The sequence below is a fragment of the Plodia interpunctella genome, chromosome 1 (genome assembly GCF_027563975.2).
Source record: "Plodia interpunctella isolate USDA-ARS_2022_Savannah chromosome 1, ilPloInte3.2, whole genome shotgun sequence".
NCBI classification, from domain to species: Eukaryota; Metazoa; Arthropoda; class Insecta; order Lepidoptera; family Pyralidae; genus Plodia; species Plodia interpunctella.
Genome location: NC_071294.1, coordinates 8,897,392 through 8,911,700, shown reverse-complemented (window position 1 = coordinate 8,911,700; position 14,309 = coordinate 8,897,392). Strand labels below are relative to the sequence as shown.

The 14,309-nt window shown below is 33.9% G+C and overlaps 2 protein-coding genes and 2 non-coding genes across 4 annotated transcripts in view; 3 read left to right on the top strand and 1 right to left on the bottom strand.

Annotated features, from left to right (window-relative positions):
* Positions 1-322: 322 nt before the first annotated feature.
* Positions 323-14,309, top strand: part of Miga (Mitoguardin) — a 48,371-nt gene continuing 34,384 nt past the window's right edge. The window contains exons 1-3 of the mRNA XM_053748341.2: positions 323-693; positions 920-1,076; positions 1,456-1,593. Of these exons, the coding sequence (XP_053604316.1) occupies positions 595-693; positions 920-1,076; positions 1,456-1,593 (394 nt within the window). The 5' untranslated portion in view covers positions 323-594. The remainder of the gene's footprint in view (positions 694-919; positions 1,077-1,455; positions 1,594-14,309) is intronic.
* On the top strand, positions 3,287-3,358 carry TRNAP-UGG (transfer RNA proline (anticodon UGG)). The gene has a single exon. It is a non-coding gene; the product is annotated as a tRNA-Pro (tRNA).
* On the top strand, positions 4,606-4,677 carry TRNAP-AGG (transfer RNA proline (anticodon AGG)). Its single transcript has one exon. It is a non-coding gene; the product is annotated as a tRNA-Pro (tRNA).
* Positions 10,253-14,309, bottom strand: part of uzip (unzipped) — a 29,039-nt gene continuing 24,982 nt past the window's right edge. The window contains exons 3-4 of the mRNA XM_053748469.2: positions 13,203-13,412; positions 10,253-13,064 (exon numbers count right to left, since the gene is read on the bottom strand). Coding sequence (XP_053604444.1) covers positions 11,902-13,064; positions 13,203-13,404 — 1,365 coding nt within the window. The 5' untranslated portion in view covers positions 13,405-13,412 and the 3' untranslated portion in view covers positions 10,253-11,901. The remainder of the gene's footprint in view (positions 13,065-13,202; positions 13,413-14,309) is intronic.

Below are 14,309 nucleotides of genomic sequence, written 5' to 3'. Positions count from 1 at the left end.
ACGACTTTCCGATTTATGTCATACGTATACACAACATACAGACAAGTTGACATGGAATAGGTATTTGAATTTATTTATTCACAACAATAATATTAAATTAGAATAAACTATTTTTATGTATTACTAATAAATAAATACCCAACAACCCAAATCCATCGTCATCGTCATGTGCAGCTACAATGCATGAACTATGAAACCGTTTGACGCCGCGCGTAGCACCATAATGCAATATAAACCGTACTTTTTATTATTGTACTATTACAGTATTATAATAGTTGCATACATTTGCATTATATGATTTGTAATTAAAAATATTAAATGTCATAATTTATGTCTATAGTACATGTCACTTGACCGGGAATTTTCAATTTATTTTTTCTGTGAGCATTAATTTTAGCATTATTTAACTGTTTTATGAAGATAACAAATGTATTAAATGAAAAATAAGTTATTTAAAGAGACATTTATTTTATTGTTCCACTCACTCATTATATAAAATAAAGTGACCAATTGCTTGACAGATAACCTAACAACGAGAATTACATCAATACTGTAAATATTATTTATATTGTATCTCGAGTTTTTTAAGTGAATATGCAACTATTAATTCAAGCAAGTCCGTTGTTAGATAAACTGAAGCATTGGCGTCAAGCTATATCATTTAATGAAGTTAACTTGACAACTTCTCAAAAGGTATGTTTGTTTATCCTATATCACATGTTACATTGATATTACTATACTAATCCTGATAAACAACAAACTAGTGATCTCTCATTCTATACCCACAGCCTGACGATAGCCCATGGCCAGGCATTGGTGGACTGCTAGAGTGATAATAGAATTAGTATTTACTTGTCTGGCATAATTATGCCTTTATGCAAATCCTATTTTTATTTATATATTCACATTACTCTTTCAGGTTGTGTTATGGAGCATTGGAGTTGTGGGTACAAGTGCTGTTGTGGTGGGAGTACTGTCGAGGTATTTGGCCAGACGCAGAGCAAAGCCAATGCTGAATCCCAGAATCCAAAGAGCTATCAACAAAAGAATATCTCGTATGAGAAGTCCAAATGGAGGTATGTAATACATTTTGGGCTGTTTTCATACAACAACTTTACTGTGAAATAATATGCTTTGAAAATAATAAGAGATTGAAAAGAGGTTCATAGTCATTTCACAATTTTAGGTACAATTTAAACAAAAGTTCATAATTATTGAAAGACTTTATTTTGTAAAGTGCTAAAGATTAGTCTCACTTCATAAAATAAAGATTTATAACTGTACTATAAGAAAGTATTGTACAGTATAAGTGAGAGTAATTACTCACAGATAGTTTTTCCTAGAATCCTTTTTGAGTAGCTTAAACATAAATATCTAATAGGCTTAGGGCAAATTAACTTTAAATGTTACATTCATTTAGAAAAGAATATTTATGAAGTAATATGGTATTTTCAGGTATGGGGTCAGTTGCTAGCAGTGGAGGTCGAAGCAGTCCTCTTGGATTTAGTGAAAGACTGTCATTAGCATCAGGATCACTCGGGTCTGGAGCAGGAGATGCAGCACCATTGTCACCACAGCAGCTTGGTGTCATGGGTAAGTGACTAAATACTTTATCATATTGTCATTACTGCCATCTATTATCAGATAGCCACACAGATGTTACTTTTACACAATTATTATTTCCTATTTAGGAAATACCTAAGTATTTAAATCACTTTTCATTGCAATGGATTGGTAATTCTCATGATAGTTGCATACAAAAAGATTTAGGCCTAGTATTTTCCTAATTTTATCCCCAGATACCCCAGTCACAATTTGGGAATAAACTGGAAATATTTTGGGTTTAAACCTAATCTATGTTTACATCTGACTCTCTGTGTAGAAAATGATTATATTGGGGTGAGTATGATTTATTATTTGTGCCTTTTTATCTCAAGCTTGTCACAGGGGCAAAATAAAAATATATAAAGGATAGTTTATATCACTTTTTTTGCAGCGCCATCTATTGTCGAGTAGTCAAACAATGTATTAATTTAAAAACATAGCTTTTAATTTTATCATTTTACCATAGATGGTGTAATTAATGCCGTCTACACACTATCACCAGAATGTCTGACAGATGCCAAAGCAGACTATGTGATCTTAATATTCTTGAGTACTTAGGTACCTATTTACGGAAGAAAACCATTTTTTTTGAGTCTCTGAACAAACTACCGCTATTTTATTTCTGTGTAAATAAGTATTGCACCAGCGACAAGACAGCATTGGAACATAGATGTAAATTGCGATTACTTATTTGAAAAACCACACTTACAATAGGTACCTAACTTTAACAATGAAAATGAAGTCATTGAATAATAGGTAATATGATTGTATCCTTGCACCACACGATAGCTGATGTCAGCTCCCGACTCCTAACTGCCTCACCTCGACCCAAATGCTTAGATAGACCTACCTATACTTTTATCCGCAATCTTGTTCCGTTTAGCTCTAGTGATGAGAAATTTAAGTGTTTCAAATCTGTAGGTACTTACCTAATTGCAAACGTAAACTGGTTTTTGAATATTGAGTAAATTTAATTTATTGAGTAAACTTTTATTATTATTTATCTTTTATTTTATTTATTGTTTATTTTATAAAAAAGCACGTTTTTTGCTTAATTCACAATTACCCCAATTATAAATTAATAAATACCTGATACTATACTGAGTGAATTCATTTCTAATTCAATATTTACATGTACTTACTTAGGTATATACCTAGGTACCTTATCTTTGCGACTTTATTTGATTAGGCTTCATTGACTCTGGTGAACTCTCACTATAACTAGGTACCTAAGTATTATTAAGTAGGTTACATACATAATACAGCCACGTTAAACTTAACCTTACCCCTCCTTCCTGTCGTTAGGAGTTAAGAACATGATTTGATTATACCTATTCATCAGTCATCTGCCGTCGACACGCAAAGAAAAATTTCATGCGTAATTACTTCTTAGACCATTCTACAATTCTATGCATTTCTAAGCAAGAACACACTCATAGGTAGGTACTTAATTAATCAGATCGATAGATACTACCTACATGTAAGTAAAACTGATTTTGTTTTACTTATGTTTTGCAGGCATATCTAATGGCCACCGTGATTTCTGTTAGGCTAGCAAAATGAAGCGTAAAATATGGATGAAACTTTGCATGCGAAAGTGACGTACCTACCTACCTATTCTAGTATTTCAGAGCCGAAATGCATAGCTCGCGCCATGGCTACATTCGCCAACTGATGGTACGGCTCGTTGGTCTAGGGGTATGATTCTCGCTTTGGGTGCGAGAGGTCCCGGGTTCAAATCCCGGACGAGCCCTGTTTTTTTTTCCTTTTATTTTGTAGAAAAAAATACCTAATTGTTTAATTATTGAAATGGCATCCAATTAGGTAAATAGGTTAGGCAATATAGGTTTTCACTCTTCCTCATTTGATTTCACGATGTCTAATGCAATGACCAATGTCTGGTAGGTAGGCACCTATTATTTCAGTAGGCCCACAAAATTCAAGGAAGTAATTTCTTATAATAGCTTGTAATCACTAGAGTTGCACTAAAGTGCTATTGCAAAACGTTTAACGGTTCTTACATTTTTGTATTAATCAAAGGTTTGAAACAATGGAAGCTGAGCATAGGCCGGCACCCACGGGATTACGTTTAGGGTTCCAGGCACGTACGGACTACGCACCGACCCACTGACACGGCAGCAGCAGCGGGGGGGCATCGGGATGACAACTTGATTATAAAGCAGGTCGTGATACAAAATGACCTATATTCGTGCATATACATCTATTTTAGCTGCCTTTATTGCATAATCCCGTACCTATAACGTATAGTCGAATTGAAATAGTCGTAATACCTATAACTTGAATAAAATCTGACATCAGTGTTAGCAAAACACACTGGAAAAGAAAGAATGAAAGATGTGCATACCTACTTTGTTTTTTTTTTTTGGTTTTTGATGATGTGTAATTAGGTACAAATGTAATGACCGAATTTAGGAATATAGGTAGGTATATTTTTGGCGCAAATATACGTACTTTTTGTAATTTAATGCTAGCTCCCTGTCGCCAAATAGTTTAATAATAGCCTAATTTTGGCGAATTCGATATACATTGCTGGTTTTTAATTGCGGTAAATAAAAGAACGCAATCGCATCGGCATGTGTCTGAGTTTGCCGATAGTAAGCATCCCTCTACGGAATAAGGAGTCATAGGAGTTTCGTATTTTAATTTATTCCGTGACAGGGTGGAGTCGACAATATGTGAGTGACAAAGAAAAAATAGCACCGTACGTCAAAATTTCCAACGTTTGGCGAATTGTTTGCCGATAGTCGGCACTAAAGCCAATATGAAGCACGCATCACTGTTTTGGTTACTGCATATGAGATGGCGCTTTGTGTTACTTATTGTTTGTTTTTTCATAGTAATTTAGTATTGAGATACTACTAGATGTGTGTCCGAATAATCTTTTTATGGTTTATATTGATCAATAAATCAATTAATTTTGTAATGTATTGAAAATATCATTACGCAATGTCTATCAAAATTTCAATCCGTTTTGTAGTTGGCTCGTTGGTCTAGGGGTATGATTTTCGCTTAGGGTGCGAGAGGTCCCGGGTTCAAATCCCGGACGAGCCCAAATTAACTTTTATTTTTCTTGATATATTTTTTATATTATGTGATTGATATGATTTTTATATTTACATTCATTCTTGTATCGAAATATCGTCATTCAAATTAACAATGTAGATATACAGAATTTAATCCCAGCGGGAATCCCAAATTTTATCGAATTGGTTCATTATTTCCTTATGATTTTCTATTTTCGTTATGTTTATTGTAATGTAGTTATTTTTGAAACTAAAAAATATTTCTTACATAACTATGCCCAGCTCCTATAGACTTGTGTTTTTAGTCGGTTGTTCCCGCCCATCTAAACCTTTGTACCAGTCCTCGAACAGCCCCCTACGGGTGTCCCTGGGGAAGACTTCATGCCCCTTTCGCGTTGTCTCGTTCTCACACGAATAATTACAGTGCCTCCAGCCCACCTTTGAGCACGTCGCCTGAAATATCTTCACAAAGGGACCTGAATGCGCCGCGGGTGAAAAGGAACGCGCACTATTTATGTAGCGATTTTTCCCTCAAGCGCTTGTATTGTTTTTACGTACCTAGCAGCGAAATATTGATGCTTACCTACGTTTTACTGATTATATTTTACATTCGAGTGGAATCTTGCAACTCAATTTGATTGAAGCAGATATCATAAAAACCGATTGAGCTAAAATTTTGTACACACGTTTAGTTTGGATGACAATACATTATTATCATACTTAAGCATGACCTGATTGTGCACCCAGGAACAGCTCCAGACATGGAAACCCCTCAAAGGTTGACGGACTTTTTTTTTTACACATTGAATGCAAAATTGTCATTTTTGTAAAAAACTTATTTAGAAGTATAGTGTATCTTGCCAAATTTATAACGATTTGACAAAAAAGTAGTGTAATACTTATTCATATTTTTAATATCAAATATAAAAAGTAAAAACCCATGAAAGTTTTCATAAGACCCCTATCATTATTAGAAATGATATATAATTTCTATAAAAAATATTCCGCGGATGAAATCTCCGCAAATAAAACATAACTTGGTCATGTGCACAACCATATCAGAGAATGCAACGTATGCCTTTGTGTTGGTTCAGCGAGAGTTACAGAAACGCATTGTGCCAGTGGAACCGAATTGTTGAACCCTTTGCCTGATTTATGTGCCATTATTCTCGTTACTTGTACTTGCTTTCCCCTGAACTCCCAACTTTTATATTACAATAGCGCCGGTCGTTGCCGCCATCTGCCATCGAATAAATAACCTCGAGGAAAAGGAATTTCTTCTTGAGCCCCAGACGAAGGCCCGCGACTAACTTCTCGATAAATTAAAGAAGCACGATTCACCGACGAAGTAATGGACTTGAGAAGAAAGGTCAATAGAACCATTGTCACGTGCATCGGTTACATTAGACGGAATAAGACACGTTCACGTGCTAACTCCCAACAACGCTGGGAGGCCAGCGTTATGTTTGTGGAAGTTACATAAGTATTTATTTTTACTGTTGGCATAGATAGTGATAATTATTTTACTACATGTTATGCAAAAAATGTATTCAAAGTAATATGTTTTGCTAGTAACATTAGAATTGAGACAGAGTCTACATGACCTACTTAATCTACATCGGAATACATAATTTACAAGCGGGATGGTCCACTGCTTTTAATTCGGCCTTTAAAGGCTATTCCTTGTTTTTACAGCCGCATGCCGAGGCTCTCACTCCTCAAACAGCTATATGGCTATGGAACAGTCGGTTTTTATGCGTCTCGTGTGTACTTGACTCAAGGCAAGGCGCACCCCAGAGCTATGAAATGTCAATGTTGCCGTGAACTTTTACAGTGACACTATTTCCCTTGTTAGAATAGGCACGAGTAAGTAAATGAGGTACTTCTAACCTTCAACGTATCTGTTATGAGTATTTCATTTTTTCACTTTTTCACAACATTCTTCTGCATGGCATTTGTTACTTTTTTCACTTTTTTAGTCAATTAAATTACCGTCATTTTTATAGAATCTGGGCTTCCATTTCTGAAACGTTTACAAGTATCTGTTGAATTACCGAGTTATGAAACGTAACTCAAACACATGTCAACTGGCATGGAACTCTATGTAACGATAATAGGGGCGAATTCAATATAATATTGTGTAGGTTATGCTGTTGACTGTACATTTCACATTTCAATACCTGAATAGATCAAATCTCCCGCTGGCAGTTAATAGTTAGTTTTATAATTTTTTGTGTATATTAATCCAAGTCATTCTTTAAACTGGAGATCAGAATAAGAAAAGCTAAGAATGATAAATGTTAACACACGTAAATGTGTCTGTCAAAGTGTGGTGTAATCAAATGGGCCTATAGTACATGTCGGTCAGTAAATTGCATACCAGAAACTGGATTAACTACGAGCAGACACATGTCAGTGTCATGATTTCAAATTAGTCGCACGTTTGTGAATTAATAAACGATATTAAGTCCAAGCTCACCTTGCAGGTGCTCAAAGGATTAGTATATAAAAGTATTGTACGAAATAAAATAATGAATAAGTTATACCTATATGTTCAGTTTTAATGGGTTTTCTTCATTCATTTATACTTTACTTAGTAATAACACAATTTATAATTATTGTACTATTTTTACTAATTGTGCGCCCCTACTTGCTCCAAATTGAGCTGTGTACCAGTCCTGTAAAATAAGATATATAGTGTGAACCCCCTTCCTCTACTGCCCAACTCAGTTGGACTCATATAAAAAGTCTAAATCTATTAAAACAGCATGTTAATTAAAAATAAGAAAATAATGAGAAGAAGAGCGAAATGCATATATATCTATACTAGAACATTAGCTAATGTTCAAAATTCATTATTTAGTCCAATTTATAAATAGGTTATATATATATAGTATACCGAAATTATGAACCAAATCTTGTAGTAAAGCTTGACTGAATTTATTACTATTACTAGATGTTGCTTGGGGCTTCGCTCCCGTGGGAATTTTGAGATATAATGTAGCCTATAGCAAACTTGGATAATATACCATTCTAATGGTATATTGGAATTTTTGAAATCGGTTGGGTAGTTTCGGAGATTACCCGCGTCAAACATACAAACGCTTACCTCTTTATAATAATAGTATAGATTTATGTCCCAGTATTGAACAAAGGCCTCTCTCTTTCTTCCACGACGCCGGTCCAGTGCTATATCGCGCCATCCTTTGTTGAGCTTTTTCAGTTCGTCATTCCAACATCCAGCAATTATTTAGTAATTATTTTTACATGGCCAAGGCTATAACATCCGAAATAAATTATGTTTTCCAGATAGATTATATTATCACCGACCTCCCGCTGCTTAATACCTCCCCAGGCCCTACCATCCGACCAAACATTTATTCTATTCTATTGAGTATATGTAATCCATAAAAATGATGCAATTTTGTTAAATTTCTAGTCTGAATTCATTGTTACAAATTAGTTGAATAGGTCTTATTCATGTAAATAAGGATTAAGGCGTAATATAATGATTTATGAAATTTTTCCATTAAATTAGAGTATCTATTTTATATACTTTTCCATGAAAGGTAAGTATATAGAATTCCTATGATTTTGTTCCTGAAATTTGCTTTATATTTCCTTTGCCTGAAATTTCCTGTATACATAGCGTATTTTATACTTTTTATTACGATATTTGTTGATTTTTATTTATGTAGTAGATATTATAGTATTACTACAAGAAAATCAATCCAAAAGACATCAACGCGTCAAAAATACCTTTATATATAAACAATTTACTATTTCAGTTAAATATAAATGTTTACAATAAAATAAAGGGAAAACTAAAGCGAAGTTTATAAAAAATTTGATTGGGAAAATATGGGGAAAATACAGATGTCTCTCAACTTGATTGTAAGCGGGACGGGCCCCACCCCGGCTCAAACTAATGACCACGCTGACAAACACCCACGCTGAAATATTACGTAAATCGTCAACATTAACTAGTTAAACATTGGCATCTTCCATTATTTAAATTGGTGTTATATTATGGAAAACTTACAAACATCTTGGCCATATCTGAAAGTTTTAAATCAAATTAGCAGTACCCGAACATGATAATTGTTATACTTTGAAGTTATACTCACGAACGAAAACGATTCACTAAATGTGGAATAACTGTTGGCCTCTGACGATGAGCAAGGATCTGGGAATGGCTGCAATAGTTCCAGTTATTTACATACAGTTATAGGTAATTCATGGTTAACCCGAGTTGATTTATTTGTAGCGACACAGTGGTATATTGTTACGCCACTAGTATCAATGCTAGTCTAGTAAGTTATAATCTATGACTCTCCATTGGTATAAACAAATCAACCAAGTTCCTACCAGCCTATCTGTTGTTCAATATTTACAGTAAATTAACTACTCATCATCCACGTATGTCTGTTTACTGTCGTATAAGTACATGTGTGGGACGTAACAACCTCTAAGTTATGGCATGTAATAAATCTTTGTTTCTTCCTGATTCACCAGCCTATATGCTCCTACGATCTAACTTCATTTTGTCATTATCATTTACGAAATCAATAAAGGTGTCTAGACTATTATATAATAGTGTTCTAAGTTCTGTATTTATGAGACCATGGTGCTTCGTAAGGACTAAGCGATTAGCAGTTTCTAGACTAATTAGTAACAAGTTATTAAAAATAGTTTATTTTTTTCTTGTAAAACTCCAGAAAATTCCTCGAGACGACCTCGGTGGCGCAGTGGTAAAGTCTCTGCCTCTGAACCGAGAGGTCCCGGGATCGATCCCCGGTCGGGTCATGATGGAAAATGATCTTTTTCTGATTGGCCCGGGTCTTGGATGTTTATCTATATGTGTATTTGTTATAAAATATAGTATCGTTGAGTTAGTATCCCATAACATAAGTCTCGAACTTACTTTGGGGCTAGCTCAATCTGTGTGATTTGTCCTAATATATTTATATTTATAATTTATAAATATTTTGAATACCTCTAAAGGTTAATTTTTAAAGACAGGTTTCAATTCTAAAACGATTTCACGCTGTTTTAGTCCCTCCGTCTATCAAATTGCAGACACAATTAGGTTTCGATTGCAAAGTGTAGTAGACCCTAAAGCCTTGCCTTTTGCCTCCACGTTTGGGGTCGCTGAAACCCCAAACCTCTCTTTGTTGTACGATTTTAACTACTTAAGTAACGATACATGATCATTTATCTAAATTCATTGTCTTTGTAAGTAGTCATTAGATCATACAATTGGAAATTCACAATGAATCCTACTATATTAATCTCGCAAAATCTACTAAATGGATGAAATTTAGTACATTAGCTTTAGTACATTTAGTATGAATTTAACCTTTAAAATTTGAGCTTATACTAGTACTTTTAATCCCGTAATTCTCCTTCGACGCAGCTAGCATTTTTTATAAATTGTTATTGATTTTCAATGCACCACTTAATTTAATTCGTACCTACTTTCGATGATTCTGATTATTTTGTCAAGAACAAAAACCAATTAAGGATAGAAAAAATATTTTCCCTCTCATATTCCTGTCAATAATAAATCAGTTCAGGACATGCTAATAAGTAATAAAGACAACTAGGATCTCAATTACACTTTAATGAATTGAAACAAAAAACCTTACATGGAACATCACAATTATGCTTCGCAAATCAATTTTGATGTTAAGTTGAGAGATTCATTGATTTCACACGCATTTTAGAGCGTATACACAGCAATAGAACATGCCTTATTGATTACGAACAGATTCACTATCTAACAAGAGACACAAAGCAAATCTCTAAAACATTCTAAAACATTATAATGAACTTCAGATTTATGGACTAACATCAATTTACAACATTAAGCCATAATAGCCAATAAAAGGAAAGTGTAATCTATAATGATATCAATCACTTATCCGATAAATGGTACGCTAGGTGGGACATTGATGTTATAAATTAAACATTTTTTAATGATACTACAACTAATAGAACTAAGGTGTTTGCAATATGCGAGAATTGACTACAGTAAAAGAAACACAAATTTATTTGACTATATTCATATACCTATGGATGAAAGGTCGGAGGGGCTTCACATACTTAAGGCAAACACTTATATTCGATATCTACCCATACAAAAATATTATCCTTTTTCTTTACACTTTGACAAAGCCGCTAAGCACAGCGACAAAGTTAATTCTTAACACATTTTTCTAACGTGGAGTTTAGTGATATAGTAATACGGAGGGATGGGTTGTGTATAATTATATCAGAAATATGAAAATTATACAATTTTTGTCCTGTAACTTTGGCAACTAATAAAAATCGACATAACCATACTATTTATTTTACAAAATCGTAACATGCATGAATCTCGGAGTATCAGAGAATCTCGAAGTAGAAAGTTCCAAGGGCACTGACGGGCAACTTCGTCCGGACTCAATTTTTACATTAAGATAAAACAAAATAAATTAAAGTCTATAAACACTAAAGCTTTAAAATAATAATATCTCATAATTCTGGATTTTAAACTCTTGTAACTTATAACTACAAATAACAAAAATACTTAGCATAATCCCTAAAGTAACATCATTTCGTTTATATTCCTTTATATACTGAAAAAACAAATATATTGAGCTTGTAAGAAAATATTTTACAGGATTTGTAAAAACAGTAAATCCGGGTAACTCGTACGTTTGTTGAAATATTTTTAATTACTTTAATAATACTAGTATGCTTGGGTAAACAAATATTATTTCATTGTATACAATGTAGTTTTAAATACCTCCTTTACAGTTTGAAAACTTTAAGCTGTCTGTTACGTGTGGATATTGGGTTAGCCATTAAGTAATTTTCATTGGTAACAGCGTCGCTTTTCAATCAATTGTTATATACCCTACCTACGATGTTACAAATCTCCGAAATAATAGTAACGACAAGGTTACATGTCGCTCTGCGACGTCTATATTCATACAGTAACTATATACATAATTATTTACAGTTATGTGATAAAGTTTTGCTTTCCGTTCTATACATTGGAATTAATCACATACCGGGAATGTTAAGAAAAAATAATCCTATTTACAACAAACTGGGACCGGAAAATTTATGTTTTTACAGACTGCTTCCGGTCTCTAAACAACAGCAATGAAGCTTAGGTATGTAAGCATATCAACGTTCAAGCAACTATATTAAATCTTTAAGATCAGTTTATTTACACAGGAACAAACTATGTATTACAAAACCTTCAAAGAAAAAGCGAGAACAATGAAACAATTAGACCAATAGAGGCCACTCTTGTATTGGCATTATTTGGATTGCTACTATGTACCCCACCTATGGCAGCTTTGTTTAATTGATTAGCAGGAGGTGCATTTCCAATATCATCATTCAACATTTTATGCTCATCTGACATCTGTTCGGGTTTCTTCAGCGGATTTGCAATGTCATTTTCTTCATCTATCACAGGAGGTATAGGCGGTGGTGTGGTAGTAGTAGTGGTGGTCGTTGTCGTAGTAGTTGTTGTTGTTGTAGTAGTGGTAGGAACGAGACTATTGTTGCCAATAAAATAAACTTCATCATATATTGCTTCTACTTCTAATGTGTTCTCAATTCTTTCTCCTCGCATTTGCCTCATTCGGGACTCGTTTTCATAGTAGGTTGTTAACTGACCAATATATTGGACATCGCGTTCTGTACGATTTCCTCTTAATGTAACATTACAAGCTGTACCTGGTTCTAACCATTTTTCTAATTTAAACAATTTAGTTACATTAGCTGTGAAGGGATTAGCCCACTCTATTTTTTGAGATTCACTGCCGTCAGCCATTGTTATACTTGTGTTCAGTCCAATTGCAATACCGTGACCGTGGCCCCAAGATAATTTGTAATTATAGTCATATTCGATTTCTGTAGCACGCGTTGCTGCGACATCACCATCATTTGTTAAAACGCGTTCAGCTATTATTTCAGGATTTGATTGCCGGATATGCTGGGTATCTAAATCTAGTACCACGTTCTCTAATTTGTAACTCACAGGTTCGACTTCGATCAAAATTTCCCCAATTGTTATTGGATCTAAATCTTTATTATTTTCATCAAAAGTTAACAACTTTCCAATATCGCCTTCAAAATCTATCCTTCCTATATGATATTTAAAGTCACCTTCAGATGATGTACGACCAATAAAAACGGAATCTACAGCAGAATCCACCAAAACACCACCACGTGGCTTGGGAGTAAACTTCTTCCAATTTTGCCACTGTATTAGTGAAGCGTTTTCTATGTTTTCTAGGACCTCAAATATATCGTAGCTTTTACTTCCTGAAACTGCACATGTGGTGTAATCTGGTCTTAGTTGTCCCAAAAGCATTTCTCCTTCATGTCTTGCTCTGCACAAATATATTGGACCTGAAACATATTACAATTATAAAAACTTTTACACACTAAAACAATTAGACAGTTTATATGCAGACAAAATAAAAAATCACGTGTACTTTCTGAATGGGCAAAATAAAGGAATGATTGATCTTATATAAATAAAATTACCTTTTGAAGAGTGAGTCCCCACTATATAGGTATCTTTGGATTCTTTGTTCATATTAGTCCATTTGAGGGTGCTGGAGGTGACTACTTGCTTCAGCCTGTCATTGTAGAGGCCTACTCCTGCCTCAGCTAGCACCTGAGATGCCAACGTAGCCGTTAACAAGATCACGCACCACCTACTCTCGCTATTTCTGTACTTCTTCATTATGTAATCTGTAACAAAGGAAAATGCTTTTTATTAATTTAAATCATCAACTTTATGTAATACCAAAAGAGGTTAAACTTAAAGATCTGTTCAGTATACGCTTATATCATTTCAGTTATAAGTTTCATGTGTACATAAATTGATAAATAAGTAAGGTATTTTGAAATATTCTGGCAAAGTTTAAAAACAAACTGTGTAGTAGGATAGGATAAACCTGATAAAAAGGTTGAAGGGAATGTACCTTCGTCTAATTTTCCAGTCGATTGTACTTAGACGCCCAGTAAGGAGGGGCGCGGATTTCATGAAAATGGGATGGGTCGCAGAATTTATCAAGATTAGGTGTCTGTCTACCGATTTTATGTTTACGAATTCGGAAAGCACGTTTTGTTTGTCGATTCTACCTTTCTAACATGACTCTTATAATCTTGAGTAATAAACACTAATCTATTTCATTCTAACTCGATTATTTTTTCTCATAAATCTGATCCGGCAAAAATAGTCTCGTTAGTATATAGAAGTATCAAAATAACTAATTGAAATTTTAAAATAATTATAAAGATATATATTTTTTTACAGGTAAGTTGGAGCTTTGGTGATTTGTTTATGATAGCAAAGTGGTAAGTTATTTTATATAATTTTAATTATTTTCATATAAATATTAGGCATTTAGCCGTGGCTAAATCCCTGCGGTTGGATCCGGTTATTCGATTGTGTGAATAAACCATTCTGAACATATCGCTCGTATAATTGGATTTAGATATCATAAAATGTATTTATGTTATGATACGCCATATGTTACCGTTATTTTTACGACTCTAGTAATAGGTACAAGTATTGTAGACTGTAGTTGAATTATAATAAATCATGATATTACTGCCGCAACAGATCCAGTACCTTAATTTAAT